Below are 25,108 nucleotides of genomic sequence, written 5' to 3'. Positions count from 1 at the left end.
CTAATATAAATTATGTAATAAAAATTTAAAACTAAGTTAAAAACAAAAAGTAAAAAAGTTAAATAAAACTTAAAACTAATATCACAGACGGAGTCTTTAAAACATAAAAGCTAAAACAATAAAAAAAGAAACTATCTAAAATTTAAAAAATTCCGATAGGGAGTGCAAAAGGCTCCCTACTCGGATAACAAAATCACAAATACAGAACCAAAAAAATTAAAATTGAAAGTAAAATTAAAAAAATAAAAAACAAACTTATTAAAAACTCTTATAGCACAAAAAATATACACGACAATATTACATTTTTTGCATCAGTACCATGCAAAAATAGAAACATCCGATTTAAAATGCCATTATCATTGTACAAGACACCACAGATGTTTCTGGGTAGATTACATTTAAGACGGAACGCCGCATAACATATGCAGTCTATGAGAATATGGTGCACAGTCATGCGGCAGTTGAATCATGTGCATAGGGGTGCGTGTCCTCCTGACATTAGGTACTCGTGTGTGATCCTCGTATGTCCTATCCGTAATCGGCAGAGGACTACTTCCTCACGACGAGTTTTTCTCCAAGAGGAGTCCTATGCCAACACAGAATCTTTAATCTGCCGTTGTTTATTATCGACGGTAATCGTCCAGTCACCTTGCCACCTTGCTGTCAGTGATTGTTTTACACGATTAATAAAATCAAAGTTAGTAATTCGGGTGGTGAAAGGAGGCTTAATACATGCTTCTTTGGCAGCATAATCTGCTTGTTCATTACCTGGAATCCCTACGTGGCTAGGAACACAGCAAAAACTTACTTCTGTGTTGCGATTATACAACTCAGCATTGCATTGTAAATTTCAATGACGACAGGATCTTTTGAATAAAATTTTTTCTAACGCCTGGAGAGCACCACACGAGTCACTGCAAATAAGAATGTTTCTATATTTAGGGTTAATGATATTTAGAGCCTTATTTATAGCGTATAGTTCAGCGATAAACACACTCGTAATATCGGGTAGACAAAACATATAAGTTCTTTCATTGACAACAAAAGCACAACCAACGGTTTCATTTTGTTTCGATCCATCAGTGTATACCACCGCGTCTGGGTTCATCTTGGAGAGAACACATTGAAACATTTGCTGGAATGGTAGAGTTGATTGTTTATTGTATCTCGTAAGGTCAAAAGCAAAATTTACAAGGTTTATTCTCCACGGAGGATATGAGCACGGATACGATGGAAAGAATGACGGAGTGTCAACATTTATATGCTGCAGCAGACGTCGGGTACGGACACCTACAGGTGCAGTACAACGTGGACGGTCCTCATACATTCTTAAATTAGGATTTCTAAGGACTGAGTCAAAAGCCGGGTGATTTGGCTGTCCTTTGAGACGAGCAATATAAGATAACAAAAGCTGGTCTCGTCTATCCCAAAGTGATGGTTCACCACAATCTACAAGTAACCTTGCGACAGGGCTTAACTTAAACGCGCCGGTGGCAAGCCGAAGGAAAGCATGATGTACACCATCTAGCATTTTAAGCACGGTTTGACGAACTGAAGAGTAGGTGACACAACTATAATCTAAACGGGAACGAACAAAGGAATAATAAAAACATATCATACATGACCGATCGGCTCCCCAATTGGTGTTACTAAGGACTTTTTTCCACACAGTAGACGTGGGAGTATTACGTGAGATGGTGTTCACGTATTTCGTCCATGAATTCCTCTTAGCGTTCAAGAATACTCGACGGCATACCGCTCTAGCCCTGCGGTATAAATTTAGATGTTCAGCTGTAGGCCTACGATTAAATGTGCGTAGTACCTGCCGTCGATTCCTAATAGCAATTTGCAATCATCATTCCACCATGGAACGGAAGGACGTCTAGGATTAACCGATGTTTTTGGGATATATCTGTTGGCATTCTCAAGTATCATGGACGTAAAAAAGAGGAACATTGGTCAAGGATGTTCGTACCATCGTCATACTCTGATTGAAAGGCTTTATAATATCCATTCCAATCCGCCTTTTCAACAATCCATCTCCGTGGCCTTTTTTTAAACTCGCGGTCTACACTGAAACCAATAATAATTGGTCTGTGATCACTGCCGTGAAAGTCATCACAAACAGACCAATTAAGATGAGGGAGTAAATTCGGTGAGCATATGGAGAGATCGATCTTAAATACAGTACCAGATGATGAAGACATGAATGTGTGTGATTCATTATTCAGCAGACAAAGGTCCAAGTCTTGTCTCACTCTGTTTATCATACTTCCAGTGGAGCAGAAGGTGGAATGCCCAGGAAATATGGTGGGCATTGAAGTCTCCTACTATTAACGATGGAGATGGTATTTGCGTGAGAAGATTTGAGACATCTAGAGCACTGAACTCAGTGTTTGGAGAGAGATACAGATTGCAGATATGCAATTTGAAAGGGATAGAGGACCTTTACTGCAACAGCAGGAATAAGAGTGGTTAGATGATTCCTTGTAGCCGATACCTCATTCTTCATGAAAATAACCACTCCACCACTCTCTCTACTGTCTACTAGACAGTCGTATCTCTCACAGAAGTATCCTCTGAGTGTTGTTGGGTCATGTTGTAGAAGATGAGTTTCTTGGAAACACATGAATAATGGATCATGTACGTGCGTCAGTACTCTAATATCTTCAATGCGGGACCGAAGACTTCTAGCATTCCACTGAATAATGTTCATAAGGGATGTTATAATATAATGTTATAATAAATAATAAAAAAATAAATTTAGGAAACTGTATAAAAATTAGTTGTATGTGATTCGGTTTTTCTTTTTTGTAATTTTTATTTTAGAGAACTCCGACGGCCTTGGATCGTGCGGTTCTTCAACCATATCCTCCTGTATATGAGGTGATGGTGGAGGATATTTATTAGAATGGGATGCCGCAGTTGACATCTCAGAGGGGGTGGTTATGTGGGTTCCCTTTATAGGGAGCTTATTAGGTGGCTTTCTGCCAGCTGTGATAGTCCCTGCCCGTTCCGGTAAGACTTTGGGAACAGGAACTTTCGTATAGATCACACTGTTAGATTCACTAACTGCGACGAAAGACTTTTTACTTATCTTTTTCAGGTCTGAAATAGTGGCTGTAAGTGAAGTAACTTGATCAGAAAGCATCTGAACAAGTTTTTTAAGTTGGTTGCAGGATCCGCATTGCTGATTATTAACATTTGTAGGAGTTTGTTTCGATGTAACGGTGGCAAAAGATATATCTGGTTTAAACAGGTTCCGTGAGTTATATATATATATATATCTTTTATATTTTTTGCATGCAGCTGGGAAAGATAGCTTCTGCTAAGTACAGATTTTGAGAATTGCCTTTTCATCTTTAAAGGGTGGGCAATCTCGGGAGCGGGCTGTATGTGAAGCACTGCAGTTCGCACATTTTTCACCTTTTTCGCAGTTAGTGTCATTGTGACCTTCGTTAGCACATCGAGCACAGATCTCCGTTTTCAAGCAAGATGTTGTAGTGTGACCATATCCTTGGCATCTGAAACATCGCCGTGGGTTGGGTATGAATGGTCGTACCCGAACCGAGAGGTAACCCACTTTAATCTTCTCTGGTGGAACAGGCAGATTGAATGTCAGTGTAAGAGACTGTGTCGGTTCATCTGTGTCCCGCTCCGCCATTGCATTATACGCTTCACTTCTATAATATCTTGAGCACGAAGTTCATCAGCAATTTCGTTTATATCCATTTCTAGAAGGTCGCGGCAAAAAATTACTCCCCGGCTGGTATTTAGAGTCTTGTGTCATGTCGCATTTATGTTTATGCCGCCCATATTGCTGAGACGTAACAGGGAGCGACTCTGCTCATCATTAAATTTTTCTATCAGAATTGTTCCATCTCGTAATTTTCTGATGTTCTTCGGAGAACCAATACAACCGGTGACACAGTGTTAATCAGAAAAGGTGAGACCTTCTGAAGGGAGCCACCCTATTGATTATTCAAAAGAACACCAAAACGAACATTCCTATATTTGACTTTACCTTTTCTTCTGTAGTAACATTATCCTCGTCAGACGAAGCTGACCGAGGCCTTTTCACTAGACTAAAAATGGTGGTTTTTTCAGATGGACCACCAACCATCATAGAATTTATTGTTGGAACTGAAATTTTGTCCCACGAGTACCGGTGATATAACGGACCACTCCAGCAGAGCGCACGCGTATTGGAGCTAGAGCTAAATACAACTGGGTTTGCCCTGGTGCCCAGAGGACATCGTTCGAGACTCACTACGTAGATCCATTCACCCATTGGCACGATAGTTTCACCTTAGGTTACGGTTACGTTTCGTAAGATGTCGCAACACCACCGAGTGTATATGTAAGAGAAAATTGTGTTGGATGTTGTTGTGTAGTTTAGTAAATGTATATGTTGTAATGTGTAGTGTTCTTGGTGTAGTATATGTGTATAGTGTAAAGTGTTCTGCATCTCACTGTGTAGTGGGAAAAAAACAAACTATTAGACCAGTTCATCTAGAAGCTAAAAACCATTAATCTACAAACTACTATTCTAAGCAAGTAATCTAAGTGATGGTAAGTGAAGATTAATCCACCTCAAGTACATTTATTTGAAAAGTTAACAAAAAATGACTAACTTTAATCATTGATATATAATATATATATATATATAAAACATATTTTCTTGGATTAAACATGTACATCCAGCTAGCAACTGGTGTGAGGAGGTAGAAAATAAAAGTAACTTTCAATTCTAGTTACCTCCAGGACTGTCTGCATTATCAGATTCTATTGTAAATTTTCCAGCTTCTTTCCAGAACGGCTGTGAAATTTTGTACGGTCCACAGGTCCTGCCGTCACATCCAAATGCTCCATTACATTTTGACATTGCATGACAGAGACATTGTAAACAAGCTATACTCAATGAATTTTTGTCAATTGCACCAACTGCAAAAAAAGATTTCATACTCAACGTAGATTGCAGTTCCTATGAACGTTGTCTTCTGATGTTCACTAATGATGTCTTCTGACATCTTTCGTCATTGTACCTCAGAAGACAATGTTCATAGCACCATCTATCTAGATAAATAAATGTTTAATTCAGATTGGCATATAATTATACATTACACAGATCACCTTAGGAAATAGATGTGCTGCTATCCCTTGGATAAAAATTGTACCTGCCGCGGTATTTGCTTACAAGGATCAAAGGAAACTGTAGGAAAACCTCATTCAGAGAAATATCTCTTATAAAATTAATAACAAATAGAGATGTAAGTTATTTAAGATCACACAGTATTGAAAAATAATAAATACGTGAAATAGTAAAGCAAATATTTGGATCGGAAGTATTTAAGTTTCTCAGTTTCTTAAATTTCAATTTAATCCTGGAAATGGTTTTTTCAAAGTTTTAGAATTTCTCTGGCTCACTCTTGGTGAGTAAAATTTTTGACATTTGTACCAATTTTTCGTTAAGCTACCTCTGTAATTACCATTAATTTTAGGGTATTTAGTACAACAAATAATGAATTACATTAGCGAGAGAAAAACTGTTGTTTGAGTAATATTTTCAAATTACTCAGTCAAAAAACAAAATTTGAAATGTGTAGATTTCTTTTTTCTTTTTATTTAGAAAACGCACTTCAATTACCAAGTTGGTTTATTTTTTTAAATTCTTAAAATTTACTAAATCTATTGACTTTTAATAAATGTATTAAAGTTACACTGTTGATTAGGTAATTTAATAGATACAAATAACAATTTCTATTAGTTGAAATATGTTTTAAAATTTAGTTTGAACTATTACTAATACTGCAGTTTTTTTTAATTAAAATATATCGCAAGTAGAACTTTAAAATTTAAGCAAAAGGACATTCTAGTAGCGTAATTTACTATGATATAAATCTTTTTATTATTATTATTAACCACCATTATTGACTATACTTTAGTAACTACTAAAAAATTAAGTCATTTTGTTATTGACGTAAATTATTAATAATTATTGTTAAAGACAAATAACATTGAGAAGGTTTAAAAATTAAATTATTTGCTGATTTAGGAAGGTCAACTCCAAAAAACAGAAAACCACCATGACGTTAGAAGGAAATTCATTACAAATTAAATCATAAACTGAATGGTGTCACTACCTAATCTTATTTGTAATTGTTTATCAGAATGTATTTCTTATTCAGATCATAAAAAATAGAAAACACTGTTTTAAGTACAGTGCAAGAAATGGAAGGAAATGATAATGGTAAAAGTGAATAAGGAAAATCTGTAAACTTAACTCCCATGCCTGTCATCAGGAACATTCAAACTGCTAAATGACCTAAACTTAGTGGTGATTAGAGGCATTTTTCTTAACGAAAAATCGGAACAAAGATTCCAGTGATGAAGTATTCATTACTAAAGTAATATAGTGATAAAGTATTCAAAACTTCAACTAGCGTTATTGAAAACGTTTCGATGTCAGATGAATGGACATTCACGTAGACCAGTGGAATGTAAATTACTTGTAACACTGAGCTGGTCAATGCTTTTTAAAGGAAACATTACTTTAAACACTGAAATTAATTTTTTCGTAAATAGCTGAAGCAGACTTTTGCATTTCAGGTAACTTCTTCATCTATTCTTCAAATGTTTATTTTTATCGAAAAATAAAATTTCGACTTCAAAAATTTGAAATTTAAATTTTTGCTTGTTTTTTCAAACTGATTTTGATTCTACTTTATTATAAATCACATATTTTAGTTTTATTCTTACTTTTAAAATACATAAGCTTTCATAAATCTCGGCCTCTATGATAAAGTAATTAAGAGCAAGATAAAAAGTAAAAAAGAAAGAGCAGAGGAACAACAAAAAGAGAATATTACTGAGCGTTAATTTATACTTTCTCTCTGGAACGCGGGAATATTTATAATTTTTTTCCCTAGATATGTAATTAATTTAATTTTTTGAATTTTCATACGAAAATATTTTGAACATCGGATGTTACGCTGTTACTGTTAATGATCCAAAACTAAACAATGATGAAGGGGAATATTGCTCTCAAATCGTAGACAATGATACTTTTTAATTTTAAAATATTTTAAAAAGTTATACTTTGAAAAATTTGCGAAGGAACCCCTAGAGTACTTCGTGAAATTTGGGGGGAATGAAGCGAGAATTCCGTAATCGTAATGCGGCGATTTTCATGAATTTTATCGTTGATTTTCATCGTCAGATCATCAGTCACAAGGCCACTGTGGTCATCATCATGAACATTGGTGCGGCCATTTTCAGATTGATTGTAGCTCTGCCTCACTCCACCTTCACTCATTATTCCATCTCCGTATACCACACAAAGGCGCTAATGAATTTCAATTGGTTTAAGATTTTTTCCAGTAAAAACCTTATCACTGAACGCACCTCACAACTCGCAGGATTTTCTATTGAAGCGCACATTTCAATAATTCACAACGAACAAAAAAGAAACATCACAGTTCACACGCTACGACAGCTTGCTACGTATTGAGTATCGAAACGCCAAGATAGAGAGTCTTCTTCTTTTCCTTTTTAGCCTCCGGTAACTACCGTTTAGATAATTCTTCAGAGGATGAATGAGGATGATATGTATGAGTGTAAATGTAGTCTTGCACATTCTCAGTTCGACCATTCCCTGAGATGTGTGGTTAATTGAAACCCAACCACCAAAGAACACCGGTATCCACGATCTAGTATTCAAATCCGTGTAAAAATAACTGTCTTTGCTAGGACTTGAACGCTGTAACTCTCGACTTCCAAATCAGCTGATTTGGGAAGACGCGTTAACCACTAGACCACCCACTAGGTGGGTTAAGATGGAGACTCTATTCCCACCCATCTCAACGCTAGGCACAAACGCTAAGTTACTTTCTGGATCGTCCTCGTATAAAAATATGTATATATATAGATAGATAGATAGATATTGTATGTATATATATATATATACATACATATGTATATATATATTGATATTGTATGTATATATATATATATATATATATATATATATATATATATATACATATGTACATACGGATTGAAATGAGAACATGTCCTTCCTTTCTGAAGATGATTAAATATCACAACGAGGCAAGAGGCTATTTTATCTTCTACTTCCACCTCTATATTATTATTTTTAAATGTACTTGCATTTTAAACTAGTAAGCATTTTTACATCAGTATGAAGTTGCTATAAAAATAAAATAGACATCTAATTACTTGAAAAATATCTTATTACAATTATTGAAATCGCTTCACTTTCTACTTTTTATTTATGATCTCTGTTGAGTACTTTCAAAAGAGATCTCTGCTCTTTTTACACAGATCTGTTCTCTTCAAATCGGATTCTTTTTTGAATAGATTAATTAATAAAAAAATAAGACTTTTAAATTTTAGAGATAGATGTTTGCTGTTTCAATCACTGAAATAACATTTTGTTTTTTGTTATTTTTATTTTAAAATCTATTTCAATGACCAAGATAACAAACATATGTATGTACAAAAAAGTTTTGAATTTTAATTATTTTTGTAATTAATAATATCACAAAAATTCGTTCTGAAGAAGCATCTCCGAAAGTATTCAACCTAGATCATAAAAAAAAGAAGCAAAACGTGAAACAGTTCGCAATTAGTTTTCTAATAATAGCGTTTAGGACGCTATTTATTAGCTTGAAAGAGTAGAATTTAATACACTGAATTATAAATTGTTGCGTGATCATCATCTGATATTCTGCGGCGGCAGGTCACTTAGTCCACCGCTGATTCCGTCTATTTCTGCCCGAAGTCTTTTCCTTCGTATACTTGTAGTTTCCAAGTTCACTCATCTAATAACTTCAACCTTGTTCTTCATTGCTTCTTTTCTCCTTCTGCTAACGCTTTCAATGCAGTTTTCAATATTCCACTACATATTCTAAATAGTTTCCTTTTCTTTTGTGTACCTTCTGAATCAGTGCTCTTTCTTTCATCTTGTTCATTGCTTCCTCGTTTCTCACGTTATTCGTCCATCTTACTTTCTCCACATTCACATCTCAAAAGCCTCAATCCAGTCTCTCTCTCTCCTCCCCATCGTGCATGCTTCACTTCATAGAACATTTGGCTAATTTTCTCCTTCACTCTATCTATATGTGTCTTCCTTTGCCATCGCTATCCTTTCTTTTATTTCATTGTGCTCTTCCAGTCCTCTGTCACTATAGACCCTAAATATCTTGTATTTTTTTACTTTTTCTGTTTTTATTTCACTTGTCCTTACCCCCAAATCCTCTTCATTATTTACTTCCATTACTTCAGTTTTTTCTACATTATCTTGTTCCGTAATCTTTCATTCCTTCCTCAGGGCTGTTAACAATCTTTGAAGCGTATGTGTGCTGTCAGTTCTAAACTGACAGCAAACCGTATACGTTTTATTATTCATGCCTCTATACTTATTCCTTCTTCTCTTTCTTCTAATATGTACATTATCATACCTCATTCTAAATGTTGAATAGTGTCGGTGAAAGGCAGCATCCTTGTCTACCACCTCGGCCTAGACAATCCAATCTAGGAACAACCCGGTCTATACAAAAGTTTTATTCTTGTTTACCTCTATTGCTACTGTTTATCTCATACATAGTTCTTTAATTAACTTTCTTCTTTCCATTCTACTTTATTTTTCTTTAAAACTTTTCTCCCATTTGACTATAAAGTACCTTCCCTAAATCTATGAAACACAGACTCATTTATTTAATTCCTCTCTCTAATTATCTTTCCAAACCATTCCTAGTAACCAAATGGTATCTCTGGTTCCTATCCCTTTTCTGAAGCCAAATTGTTTCTCTCCTATTATGCTTATAAACCTTAGGTTTAGATTTCTGAAAAATATTTTAGCAGTATGGGCTATTAAACAGAGCATTGTTCAATGCTCTGCAAATTTGCTGATATCAGTTTTCTTCAGAATTGGTATCATTACCGGTTTCACAAAGTCTTCACGCCATTGTAATGTTTTTCTTTCACTGTTCAACTATTTCTTCCACTCCCTTGTCTAAACATTTATAAAATTCTTTAAGAAGTTCATCAACTCCAGTCAATTTTTGATTATTCATTTCTTTACTTGTTTTCTCAACCTCACATTTTAATATCGATGGTCCTTTGTCTTCTTCAGCAATTTCCCATTCGTTTTCTATGTTTAGTTTCCTCTATTGTCAAATACAGGCCCTTCTTGTATTCCTTCTATGTTTCTCTCATTCTTTTCTCTTCATGTAGCGGTTTACGATCCTTATCCTCATTCTCTCTCATTTTACCACTCCTTTCCATTTTTTCCATGTAATGCTCTTCCCCTTCCCTTCCTATACGTGATAAAAAAATGATGATTATAAAAAAATGTATTGTATTGTCGCGGAATGGCTTCAACGGTACGTAGCACTTGATAACCTTGTGATAACCTGAAAAGGGCCGTTTTTGTCGTCGATTGGCTTCGACGGCTTAGAGAAATTGCTACCATAAGGTTGTAATTTATAACCTTATGGTAGCCCTGAGAAGGGCTGTTACCGTCGAATGGCTTCGACGCTCCCCCTTGGACGTAATTTCCGGCTTCGACGTAATTTATCCCTTTTAACTACCAGGTTATAATTTATATTTATGAAAAGAGACGTTGTTTGCGTGAGCTCTGAAAAGAGCTGTTGGAACCGGAAGCTGGTCTCCGGCGAAGTCGGGGAATTGCGAATCATCCATTAAAATCAGACCGGGCTTCCCCTCAGCAGCAGTTGGGTCCCAAATACAGCGTGGCAGTGGTGGCCCCCAAATCCCCGCAGTGTCGGGTCGGGGTCGGTCGTCTTTCGCCGGCGCGCCCGAGGCGGTTCTCCCCGAGCGATCCCACGCTGAGCCCGTTCCTGCTTCTGAGTCCGCCGGCTGGCGATTGAAGCCCGGCTGGCTGAAGCGGGAAGATAGCATCCGCGTCCAGCGGCTCCTCGGCGGGCCGGCCAGGCCTGCTGCTCCGACGGGGACGTTGGCATCCGCCGGAAATTCCCGCATTGTGGCGGCCAGGGAACTTCTTCTGTCTTCTTCCATCTTCTTCTTCTTCTTCTCCTGGTGGTGGTTGATGATGAATTAAAAATTCACTCTCGTGCACGCCGTTTTATTGAAGCCTGAGAGTGGTGGGGCCGCAGCGCTGCTATGGTGGGAGTACTGCGCGGTCATCTGCGCAGCGGGAGTGACGCTTGTACCAACGCGTACGTATACTGTGCTCTCACTGACATCTGAGCTGCTACTGTTGTCGTCCGCCGATATTAAATTAGGTATATATGTGGTAACAATATGTATTCATTAATACAATAGTTCTAGCGAATTATTTAATTTATTTACTTAAACTTTTAATTTAATTTATACTTGTAATGTAATGCTCTCATTTTCTCCTGTCTTATTCTTATACTAAATTCTTTCTTCCATTTTATTTAGTATTTCTGTTGTTACCCATGGTTTCTTGCATCTATTTCCTTGATAACAACCTACTTCTTCCTCTGCTGTATTTCAATGGCATTTTTTTATTCCAATCCAGGTTTCTTCAACGTTCCCATTTTCCTTTTTGCTCTCTCAGCTAATTTTTCTCCTATTGTTCCTTATTTTTTGTTCCCCTTGTTTCCTTACCCTATTTCTTCATCTTCTACTACTTAACTACCTTCACTTTCTCTAAAGTTATTCTAATTGCTTTAAAGTTATTCTAATTTTCATCTAAATAGCGCATGATCACTATTGATATCTGCACCTGGCAATCCACCGAACTTCTTAACAGCATTCCTATTGCATTCATTTATTAAGATATGGTTTATCTGATAGCAAACTTTGCCATCAAGGGATAACCACATATATCTCCTCCTTTTATAATTTTGAATTAACTGCTGGTTATAAATAAATTTTTCTCTTGGTAGAATTCTACTAATCTGTTGACGCTCGTAATTTATAACCTTGTGGTAGCCTTGAAAAGGGCCGCACATTATACAGGGCTGGGTGTAATCTTGCATTACCCCTACCCAAAGTTTCCTACTACACTTCCTTTTTCACCTTTTCTGACCATAGCATTACAGTATCCCATCATTACCTTACCTTATTAGTATTTTTCTGATATTATTACATCTTCAATACTCTCATACATCTATTCAATATTTTCTTCATAATTTGATGTTGGAATATATAATTTTACCATAATTAAATCTTTTGGTAGCATCCCAATCCTTAACGATATTAATCTATCATTTATATAACATAGTTTTTATGTTATAGGATTATAGTACACACGTGCTTTGTATAATATACTTAATTGTTCCATTGAATTGGAAATAAAGATGTAATAATGTATTTATATATAAAATGATTTAATAGGATACCTGACACATCGTATGTAACTATATTTTTTATATCAATTAATATGAAAAAAACCATTATTTTACTGACAATTAAAACCAAATCTAGTACACGGGGCAAGATAAAAATAAATATTTATAAACTTCATTTATAAGTAAAAAAAAATTATTCTATTTTTCCTAATAGAAACAAGTTTATTACAATTTCAAGAAAAAAAAACAATTATAAGTTTATTACAATTATAAGAGAATACCTGCAAAAGATATTCAAATTTATGCATTACTTTAGCAAATAGGTGGAGTTTATATATTCTCTCTCTTACTTATTCTCCTCATAAAGATAACAGAACATATGTGTTTCATAGAGATACATATGTTCTCCTTCAGTCCTGCGCATCCATTAAATATTACCATAATACTATCCATTTTTTCAAACTGAAAGATTTCAAAAAATTACATTGAGAAAAACACAAGGATGATAATCCTCATAATAATATAAAAATATTTATCATCATTAGTTGTAAAGTAAAATTCAATAAAAAAGTTTTTCCAAGTAATGAGGAAAGTATAAAAAATATATCACTGGAAATCTTATTAAATTTTATTTATTTTGTCGGGACCAAAACATAAAAAAATTAAAATTAAATCTGCTAAAATATCTTTTAAGAAATATGTTGAAATTTTTTTAATCTAGGCCAACATATTATAAGAACTACTCCTTAGAATGTTTATAATAAATGATCTTGGCTAATAACTATGCGAAGGTAATAAAAAATATTATAATAATCCGTACCTTGTTAGCTTATGTGAGGGTCCGGCTCTGAATTGACTAGGGGCTGGGCATATCTTGCATGAGACACTGGGATGGGGAACCTCAACCCTGACACTGTGCATCCTAACGCCTGATAGGGAACAATCCTGGATATATGCAGCGCAGGTGCGAATAAGGAAAAAACCAAATAGTACCCACGGATCAACTGAGGCAAAGAGGAGATGGTCAACGATACCAAAGATGGAAGAGGAGTTTTCTAAACAGTGGAGGGGGCAGAAGAGCCTAGGAGGTGGGTCTTCAAAGAAAACCCAGAGTACACCCAGATGCTTTAAGGTGGCACCCCCACCACTGGTCTTAGTTCGCGCAACGTACATAGCACAGCCAGAGGAAGTTTATTTACTAGCAAACAATCACAAGCCTCAGATGGATCGGATTTAATGGTAAATAACAGGACATGTCAACAAAGAAATAAAGATTTGGAATTTCGAATCAATTGCATTTAGGGACATGGAATGTAAGAGGGATAAACAATAAAGTGCATCTGTTAGAAGAGGTTTTGCAGGTAAGAAATACTGACATGGCCCTTACAACAGAAATGAAGAAGAACCTGAAAGGAAGCTGGAATTATGAGAAACACACATTAATATTTAGTGGTTTATCACAGAATGTACATGCAAAAGCAGGAGTGGCTATTATGGTGAATAGGAAATGGAAAAACCAAATACATTCATACCAATGGATAAATGAAAGAATCATGACTCACATGTGTCTCATTTATGAACATGCACCAGAATAAGGAAAGGAAGAAGAAATGATAGAATTCTGTGAGAAGGTACAAGAAACTATTGATAGATGTAAAAGGAATAATTATATAGTTATGGGAGGTGATCTAAATACACATGTTGGGAAGGTGCCCCTAGAAGGAATTGTTGAAGGAATGGGGAAGGTGTTGGGAATTTTAATGGAAAACTCCTATGAGATTTTTCAAGCTTTAACAACGTGAGAGTAACGAATACATATTTTAAACATAGGAGGATTCATAAATATACCTGGTCTGCCAGAGAATAATTCTCAGTGGTTGATTACTTCATTGTGAACCAAAAAGCAGCATTATTATTTAACGATGACAGAATATTTTGGGGAGTGGATGTCGACTTTGATCATTTTCTGTTAGTCAAAATAGTTAATATTAAGGTTCAGTGGGTAAAGAACAGATCTTATTCAAATAAGGAATATCAATATAAGGTGCATCTTCTCAATGACAGGTCAAAACTGAATCTCTATAGGCACAGGATGGATGCTGTTAATGAAGAATTCCAGTTAAGTCATAATATTGGTGAGGAATGGGAAAATTTAACTAGAATAAAAAAGAAAGCAGCTTATGAAGGCCTTGTTATTGGAGAAAGTCCCAGAGGAAAAAGATAAATTTACAGAGTTGAAGAGATGAGAGAGAAGCACAGAAGAAAAAGAATTATATTTAAAGTGGTTAACAACAAAGAAGGGGAAGATAGAAACAAATATATTTATCAGAGGAAAATTGCTAAACACATTTTTAAAGAACATCAAAGTATGAAGTGAGATTCATTCATAAGTAGAATCAAAGACGACGTCCATGGCGTCAAAATATTTTGTATAAAATTATGAAGTGCTTAAAAAGTGAGGAGAAGGATCATGCCCAAATTTCAGTTTTGGGACACAAAGAATCATTGAGTTATTTCCAACAGTTTTGGTTAATGGATGATTCTAATGAAGAAAATTTGGATGATCAAAATGTTGACAACTTAGAGGAAATTGACATGTTGGAAATTTCAGAGTTAGAAAATGAACTAAAGAAAGTCAAGAATAGAAAGACTTCATGAAGTGATGGGATAGTAACAGAATTAATAAAATACTCTTCCAAGAATTTTAAACGCAGATTCTTGTGATTTCTAAATTTATACTGGATTAAACTCAAGATACCAGATAAATGGAGATAAGCAATTATCATACCTATTTTTAAAAAAGTAAACAGAAGTCAGTGCAAGAATTATCAGGGCATCAGCCTTCTAAATACAAGTTATAAAATATTCTCAAGAATAATTATTCAAAGATTAAAGGTATTAGTTAAAAGAGCTTTGAGAGAAGAGCAATCTGACTTCAGGAAAGGAAGGTCTTTTACTGACAATGTCTTTGTTTTAAACAAATCATTGAGATCACTAAGCAAATCAAGAGTACAATCACTAAACACATGTACTGTTTGTAGATTTGAAAATATAAGTAAATATAAAGTAAACAGTGTAAAGTTGTGGGAAATATTATAGAAAAAGAGGAATACCAAGACGGCTTATGCAGATCATGCAGGAAATGTATAGCAATACACAAATAGCCATGACTAATATCAAATCAAATTAATGACTAATTAAGCATAAAAGTAAATGTAGGTGTTCAAGAAGAATGTACCTTATCATCACTTTTGTTTAATATACATATTGATGATCTCCTTTGGGTTTGGATAAGCAAGATGAAGAATTATACACATGATCTAAATTCAGAGAGCTTTGTTTTCTCAGTGCTCTTTGCAGATGACCTGGTAATAGTTGCAGATTGTGAAAACTCTTTGCAGAGAGCAGCAGATGAATTTGATCAAATCACAAAAGAATATAATATGACGGTTGGATTAAGTAAGACACAGGTTATGGCTTTCTATGGTAGGGATATTGTGAGATCACCTTTGTTAAGGATGTAATAAACCAAGTTTGTGATGCATAATATTCAGCATACACGATTTCTGTGTTTGGAAAGTCTGATGTTGGCAGCAAAATAGAAAAATTCAGTTACCATAATGAAGTCATAAAAAGAATTTTGAAAAATAAAGTGAATAAAGATACACTTTTAAAATTTTATAAACTAGCTTCTTGACACAGAGACATGGTGCATTACCAGACAAATGGAAAAATGTATCCAGATGGCAGAAATACGGTTTTTACAAAGTGTTGCTTAGTATCGCTTGAATGACAGAAAAAGAAATAGTGAAATAAGAATTAAATGGAAGAATTGAAGCACTAACAAAGAACAGGAAGACACATGTCGATAGAATGCAGAGTGAAAGGTTACCTAAACTATTCTACAATTATACGTATATCCCACAGAAGAAGAAGTGTGGGTCGATCTAGGAAACGTTAGCGAGATCAGCTTCAGGATATTGATTGATTTGTGATTGTCATAACAGGATTACCCAACACATGAAGAAGAAGAATAATGTATTTACTGGAAATATTAACAATGGTTAACTTAAAATTTGGAACTGAAGAGGGATTAGATGTTCTATGTAGTATTTTATATGCTGAATCTGAATATGTATTCCAAAACAACCCATCGTTCTTAATGATCTTAAGTTACAACCGCTTAAATTTTTTGTTCCATCATTTGTGGAACAAACAATACAAATAAGTTTGTACGTCTGTATGTTTGCTTATTCACATTTTATTTATATTATGATGCATGCTATAAAACTATAATTAATACATAACAGTCAAATGATGTGATTTCATGTTAAGCCAGACGTGTATAGACATGTCAGTAAATCAAGTAATGAGCAATTCAACATGATGAGACTTTCTTCAGCATGAGTTCAGCTCTTGATATGACTTGCTGTGTTCTTTAGTTATGATAGTAGTTTTATCATACACATAAAGATTGTTTCATAAGTAATGCCATAAATTTAGTGAAAGATTTTTATGACAGTACATCAAGATTAGTTTATTATTTTTATAATTAAGTATTTCTATATTTCAGTTTACTTTCATTCATTAAAACATTTTGAATTTTACAATGAATAAAAAGCAGGCTTGTAAAAATTTTCCAAACAATTTTTGTTACATTTGTGGAGAATTCACCATGAAAAGTCAATGAAAACCGGTACAGAATCTGCTGAAAACTGCTTGCAAACATTATTTTGACTATTCCTTGGGAGATCAAGATAAATCCTGGGCTCCACATGTAACATGCATCAAGTGTTACATTAAACTAACTCAGTAGTCAAAAGGAAAAAAGAGCATTTGTCTTTTGATGTACCTATGATTTGGTGATTTAGCAACAGCCCACTAGCCATTATGATGACTGCTATTTTTGCTTAACAAATTTTACTGGTTTCAATTCAAACAATAAGAGCAGTATTGTATATACAAATATTTGTTCAGCTATGAGACCAGAACTTCATGGTGTTGATTTACCAAATCTGATTCATCCAACTTCTTGGAAAGAAGTTTCTGATTCCCAGAAGGATCAACCGATGAATCCTCAGCTTCAATAGATATTAATTACATTCCAGAAGAATCAAATACTGAACCTAACCTCATCCTCATCCCACAAGTAGAACAGGGTGACCAAATTTATGACTTGTATTTATCGAAACAATATGCAGAACTCCTAGGTTCACATCTTAAAGAATGGAATTTATTAAACAAGGATATTAAAATTTCAGTATATAGAAATTGAAACAAAAATTTACTGAAATGCTTTAGAAGAGACGATTTAATTTGTTCCTGCCATGATGTTAGGGGACTAATGTCTAAACTGAACATTGAATATGTTATTCAAGATCAGCATTTATTTATAGACTCATCAAAAAGATGCTTAAAGGCAGTGTTGCTCCATAACTCACGTAAGTTTTTTTCAATACTGGTAGCACTTGCTGTAGGAATGAAAGAAACATATGAAAATATGGCAAAAATTTTAAAAGCTATTAAGTATGATGAAAACTCATGGTGAATCATTGCTGACCTGTAAGCGATAGGGCTTCTTCTCAGTCCAGAGTAGCTTTACAAAATATATGTATTTCTTGGGGATAGTCAAGCTTCAGATAAACACTACACAGTTAAAAACTGGCCAAAAAGAAATCAGTTTACCCCAGGAAAGGAAAATGTTGTCAATAATCCCCCATGTCGAAACACGATTATATTACTTTACCATCTCTACACATAAAACTAGGCCTGATGAAGAATTTTGTAAAAGTATTAGATAAAGATGGAGACTTTAAATATTTAGCTGAGGTTTTTTCACAATTAAGTGAAGCCAAATTAAAAGAGGGAATATTTATCAGGCTACAAATAAGAAAATTAATTCATGAAAATATATTTGATAGCAAATTGAAACCTAAAGAACTAGCACCATGGGAGTCATTCAAAGATGTTGTTACTGGTTTTCTTGAAAATAAAAAAGATGAAAACCATGATCAGCTTATAAATAAACTCTTAGTGAACTACAAAAATTTAGACTGCAGAATGACATTGAAAATTCATTTTTTACATTCTCATTTTGACTTTTTCCTTTTAAACTTGGGTGACATTAGCGATGAACAAGGAGAAATGTTCTACTTAGATATATTGCAGACGGAACAATGTTGTCAAGGCAGATGGGATGAATCTATGATGACTAACTACTAATGGGTGATAAAAAGAGAAGACTTCACTGAACACAAAAGGAAAATACGAAAAAAGAAAGTAAGATAAACATAAATGTTTGGAAAATAAAGGTAGGAATTTTAATTATAATAATTATTTTTGTACTCTATTATGTAAGAAGTTTCTCAATATTTTAAAGGTCATAACTAAAAATCTGAAGGTGATGAAGAAAAGCGATTTCATTTTAAGATTCAGCATAAAAAATACATTGTAATTCACCTGCTTTTATCACAGTTCTATTTTTTTTTTTTTGACCTGTGGGATTAAATACTTGGACAAAATTATATTTACATTTCTGACTAATCCACAAAATTTACTTTTAATAATAGCTATACCCTTTCTTTAAGTCTTCAAAAAAGTTTTATTAAAAAACCTACACCTAAATTCTTTTAATGCAGGACACTAAAAAATGAAATACACTTCATCTTCCCTTAACTTACATATAGTACAGAATGTTTAATCCTCTTAAAGGAATACTTATTTAAAAATATAAGCTCAGTTCTAGACTTGAAAAACCAGCTTATTTAGGCAGTTCTTCCCAACAATCGATAATTGAAATCGAAATTTAGTTCCTTATATAATGTACATATCTCACTAGAACTGCCTTTAAACTTACAGTTACTTTCAATGTTACACTTTTAAAGTTGTCATTATTAGTCGCCTCCGGTGTAACGTTAATGAAAACCAAATACAGAGTGTATCACGGAGTTCTTCAGGGACTTTCATTGCCTACTCTATTTGTGAAAATAATGGAAAAAGTTCATGTAAACATATGATCTAAAATGCTTTGCTTGAGAGTTACGGCTAGTGAATAATTTCGCTTGGAATTCAGCAATACAGGTGAAATGAGATAGTACTGAAATTTTTAGGACGTTAATTAAGGGGTAGAGATATTGATTTCTTATAATTTTTAATGAAAAATCGGATAAAGTAGGTCTAAGAATCCTATCTGCAGTAATTTATGAGAAATCAGGAGTAAAAACCAATAAATTGCAGTAAACAAACACTGTTTTTATGTTTGACGAAATAACTTTGTTAAATGAGCAATAAACTTACAAAAGTTTTAATAAAACTTATAGAGAATTTAATTACGAACAAAATGGTATGAGATACGTTGAATAAAACAAAGAAAAGTTAGAAAAATTCAAATTTTATTTAGAAACAGTACATTAGACCAAATTGTATTATAAGTAGCATTTTATAACAAATGTTCAAAAATGAGCCGGTCATTTTCAACACATTTTTTGGTATGCTTCTGTACTGCTTTTGTTTCTCTTTTTAGTTATTCAGGACTGTCCTTAAGTTGCTCAGCTGCATCCATAATGCGGACAATTAATTCCTCACGAGAATGTATTATTGTTTTGTATACAATATTTTTCATCCATCCCCGGACCCAAAAACCTAAAGGTGTTAGATCAAGCGATCTTGGTGGCCAGAAATGGGGTCGATCTTCACGACCGATCTAATTTTCAGAGAGAGATGATTTAAGTGAGTGGGAACGTCACAAGAAAAGTAAAGAGGCACGCCATCGTGCTGGAATTATACTTTGCGTTTCGATACTAGAAGAACATCTTCAAGCAGCTGCGGCAGTTCTTGAAAAAAGTGTAAGTAAACCTCAGCATTTAAGCAGCCAGGTAATATGAATGATCCACACAGCTGATTGTCAACAAGGCCCACCACACACTGACGCTAAATCGGTGTTGAGAATTACCTTCCACCGTTTCATGAGGATTTAATTCTGCCCATGTATGCTCATTGTGTAAGTTGATGTCATCTCGAGTGAAATTTGCCTCGTCGGTAAACAAAACATACTTGTAAAGTTGTTGATTTTTATTCCACCAGTTGCATTACTCCAAGCGAAGCGGACCGTGCTGGATGTAGATGTTTAACTGGCTATTTTTCTGTGGTTAATTGGCTGAAACTTTCCATTGTAAAAAATAAAATAAAATAGAACTTTAAGCAACTTTCATAGGAAAATTATTAAAGTAGGTCTCTGTTCCCTCTTGGGAAAACGAACTAATGTAATTTTTTTGTATATGTTCAAATTTTTCATTTTCACCAAACACAACGACTTCGATGATTCTTTTTATATTTTACATAGGAAGTTTCTTTGGCAGCCTAGCCTTGATGAAACTTTTTTACTGGTGACTTAGAGGGTGATCTTTAAACAAACAAAAAAATTACAATATGAATATGGATGGTTTGAAAAGAATTCCCTTTTTGTCGTCATCACAAAATTAGTTAATACTGGATTTTTTTGTGTAATGATATAGAACTATACTATTCTGTTACATAAAGTATTTTTGGACGGAAGTTCAAGAAAATTAGTTGAATAACTAAGAGTAAAAAAGAAACAGCCAGCCAGAGAAAGTTAAGTTGGTAGTCATTTTCTTAAACGGATTTTTTTCAAATGGGCACCGTTTTTGTTAGTCCATTTCAATTTTATTTTCAATGCATAATAAAACTAAAAAAAAAATAATAATAATAATAATAAATCCGGATTAAAATTAAAACTTTTTCCAAAATTGTTTATTATATTTCGAGTTTTTTAAGTGGATCATAATTAAATATAGTGGTATTATGGTTTTATATTTTTTTTTTTATTACGCTTTTAAGAAATCAGTTAATTTTTAGAGTTTTTTTTATTTGTTCTATTTTTCCTATGAAGAAAATAAAATTTTGTAAACTTTCATTTGTTACATTTTTCAGGTTTTTTTTTATTGAGGGATCCCTTTCGGGTAAGAGTTAAGAAATGGAACTCGAGGGCATAACGGATATTTCAACTCGTAATAATATATTAACCTCACATGCGGTTCAGTAGCTTTCACCAAACTATTCAATGTACATTTCTGATATTGTGGTATATAAAATCATATCTTTTACAAACTTAATGTTCTTTTCATTTGAATGTATTTTTAAAAGAATATTAAAATAATCTATTTTAAGAAATATTAAATAACATAAGACTGGGATTATATTTATAATAAATAAAAGGTGTCGTAATTAGTAAGCCACGTCTCAGATTAGCTTACCATAAACCAGCCTTTCTTAACCTGTGGGTCACGGTGATAGGAAAGAGTGGGTCACAAAATTAGCCTAAAAGTTCACACGTAAACAATAATGAAAGCATTTTATGAGAAAAAATCATTTATTATAAACATTTTACTTACGTTTATAAGTTCACATGTAAAGAAAATAAATTAATGAAATGGTTGTGTTTGTTTTTTTTTTAAATTAACTTCATACGTGGATCTATATTAGAAACACACAAAAGCAAATTGTTTTCAAATGATAAAAAATTATTACTATATTTGTTTTTTAGCGCAAGGTATATTTGTTTTTTCACAGAGGTGAGACATGGCGAAAAAGATTAATATTTTCAATGCTTCTGTAACTAAATTTCCATTTTCACTTCGACGAGCAAGCCAAAACGTATCTAAATCTTTAGATGTGAATCGTAGTTATAACTTTTACAGGCAGATATTTTGATAAGTTGGTCGTGAATCTGAACTGATAACTTAGCAGCTGCAACGTCAGCAGACCAAATTACAAGGAGCTCGTACACAAGTTGAAACCTGTAAATTGCTCGTTTATAGACTTCATAAATGCATGTTTATACCCGTCGCTATCAACGCATCTAAATAGTTTTAAATAGATTTCATTAGATTGAGATTGCGAGGTCACGAGATATTCATTATATATATATTTTTTTAATTTTTAAGATCGTAGAACTAAAAAGGTTGGGAATTGCTGCCGTAAAGGGTCTGGTCTGGCATGATTTCATTTATCATTTCATTTTTTCTCTTCTTTCTCGTTAAAATACATGTAACATGAATACATGTCATAAATATATTAACATCATGTCCGAAGTAGTAAAATGAATTTTTTTTTTTTTAAGTAGATACATCAGCTGATGGCTCACAAAGTTTTTAAATTTAGTTAGTGTGATTTAATTTTTGGTTTTTGACAGGATAGCACCGTCTCATGTCAAATGTGAAAAATGTATGAAAGGTTAGTCGAAACGTTTGCCGTGAAATGATCCTTCACGGATATTATTTTATTTGGAATGCGTGGATATTACGGATGAGGGTTATATTTCCTCGCTATTACTGGTGTGAACAAATATGTATGTAATGATTTACATCTGATACTGATCATACACATCCAAAAGTGATCGTACACGATTACTGGTGCTGGAGATTCACGTTTAAAAAAGAAAAACGTTGCTAAAGTTAAGAGTATTGAAATTGAAAAACATAACGTTATAATTAAAGCCAATTTTTTATGTATCGATTTGGTTCCCAAGTTTGTGCTCATTTCTAACTTAGAGAAAGAAATGAGTCAAATGTTGATGCAGATTAACGACTCATCAACAGTAGTTAAATAATTAAAGACCGAAAATGTTTTATTGAGAGAAAAGCTGGATTTCATGTCCTCAAGTAAAGTTGGTCCAGATTCTGACAGTAATATTAACTTGTACAGATATGCAACAAAACTTGAAATGATTTGAGGATGGATTGAAAGCGAAGCGACCGAATAAGATATTGAGAAGATAATTCCCTTAACAAATAATGATTGCAACAACAATGTTGTCTCCCAGAGGAAGTATAGTGTAAACGAGTGGAAAATGGTGAAACTTCGTAAGCACAGAAAGAAATTTGGGGCGATTAGAAAATTAGTGAAAAAGGAAAACTATCGAAAATAATGCTGTGGTTAACATAAATAAATCTTGTCAAACTTAGGAAAAGTCTCTGTTTGTGAATAAGTTTAAAGAAATACTGAGGCTCGGTTAAGAAAGATTACTAAAAGACTTTATTTATATTAAATAAACTGTTTACATCAAACTCAAAATTAAGAGAAAAAGATACAGCTCTTTTCATTTAATTGCATTACAGGAAGATTACGAGAAACCTGTTACGCCGAAGGTCAATTCTAAGTAAATTTTTATCTTGCCATTTTATGACCATTTAAGGAAGGCCAAATGTATAAAATAAAACGCTAAACTTGTGAAATCATTTAGATAAGTAAATAGAAACTAAACATTTAAATTTTTAAAATATATTCCAAATTTTACTTCTTATTTTCCTCTACAAAAACTTCAGAGCTTCTCATAAGATATATTAAATTCTTGGAAAAATAAAATACAAGTAAATTAAATGTTCAAATCCTTCTTTCAATTCTACGAACCCCATTTCAGCTCTACGAACCTTCATTTCCATACAATTTTCTTGTAGTTTTAAATCTTTTAATATTTTCATACGATAATAAATAAATTTCAGTACAATATTTAGGCTATAAAATTGAATTCAATTGTGTACAGAACAAGTAAAAAAAATTTTATTTATTAATTTTTCATGGTCCTGAACATGTTACACACTTATTTTAATAAGCAAGATGAAGTGATAGGTTAATAAACTTCAATCTTTTCCGAGAATTGAACCAAATACCAGCTGAAAATGTAATTATTAGTTAGATTTTTTTGATACAGGTATAAAACTTCTCTTGTAAAAATAGTGTAAATTATATTAGATCGTTTCATGACAGAATCGTCATTATTATTGTTGCTTTAAACTATCAGTTCCAGATATCCTTATGTGTGTGATGCAGAAGAAGCATCTGTGGTTAAATAGTCAACGGTCACAGTTCCTTTCTGACAATAAAGATATTCCATCCTCACTCTTTTCCTTACAGGGACATTCAATCTCTGGGAGTGGGTTGTCACAGTAATAATGCATTCTATTTAATTAGCACGGTGATATAAAACAGTACATTTTATTTAGGAAAGAAAACCCCTTCACTCCTCACTTCCAGAAAGCTTGATATTGAAAGCGCATTATTTATCACAATGCATAGCCTTTTTGAAACTGACTTGCAGTGACAGATCGCCTAAAGTCTTTACGATTATAGTAAGCAATAAATAAAACAGCTAGTTTTACGTTTTTCTGCATTATGTTGCACGTGTTTAATGTTTATTAATTTATTTTGAAATTCCGTTATGTGTTTATTTTATTTTACAGTACTTTAAAAAAACCACATGTACTAGCTCAAATGTATGATTAAAAATTCTTGTGTGCGGATTACATGAATAAAAACATAGCTATCTTCAAAATGAATTATTGTTAATAATTGAAATTAATAATAGTAAACAAAAACAAAATAATTAAACATAAAAAACTAACTTCACATTCGTTCATAAAGCTACATGTCTGAACTTTTTATAACGACTTATATTAATCGCTTCGGAAAGGGCTCACATAAATGTTATCACGAAATGTTAGTAAAATTAAACATGATATATCTATTTTGCGATTCCTTGAGTTTCGTATACAGACACACATGCAGAATAGATATAAATAATTATACATAAAACTTACCATACATAATTGATGCTAGAACGGCTGTAACTGAAGAAATACACTGCAAATTATACATATTATTAAATAAATATTTATACATCTACCAAAAACTATTCCCTCCTGAAATAGTAACTGCCTGGTTGTGGTGTACATTAAGAACTTAGATATAACTATGCCAATCTTTAATCT

At 33.4% G+C, this 25,108-nt stretch overlaps 1 protein-coding gene across 1 annotated transcript in view; it reads right to left on the bottom strand.

The window, feature by feature from the left end:
* The window catches only part of LOC142333321 (invertebrate-type lysozyme 3-like), a 39,135-nt gene extending 14,027 nt beyond the window's left edge, over positions 1 to 25,108 (bottom strand). The window contains exons 1-2 of the mRNA XM_075380345.1: positions 24,938 to 25,108; positions 4,759 to 4,944 (exon numbers count right to left, since the gene is read on the bottom strand). Coding sequence (XP_075236460.1) covers positions 4,759 to 4,944; positions 24,938 to 25,019 — 268 coding nt within the window. The 5' untranslated portion in view covers positions 25,020 to 25,108. The remainder of the gene's footprint in view (positions 1 to 4,758; positions 4,945 to 24,937) is intronic.

This window comes from Lycorma delicatula, chromosome 1, assembly GCF_047948215.1.
Source record: "Lycorma delicatula isolate Av1 chromosome 1, ASM4794821v1, whole genome shotgun sequence".
Taxonomy (NCBI): Eukaryota; Metazoa; Arthropoda; class Insecta; order Hemiptera; family Fulgoridae; genus Lycorma; species Lycorma delicatula.
Note: the sequence above shows the minus strand (reverse complement) of the source record. Positions and strands in the feature narration are given on the sequence as shown.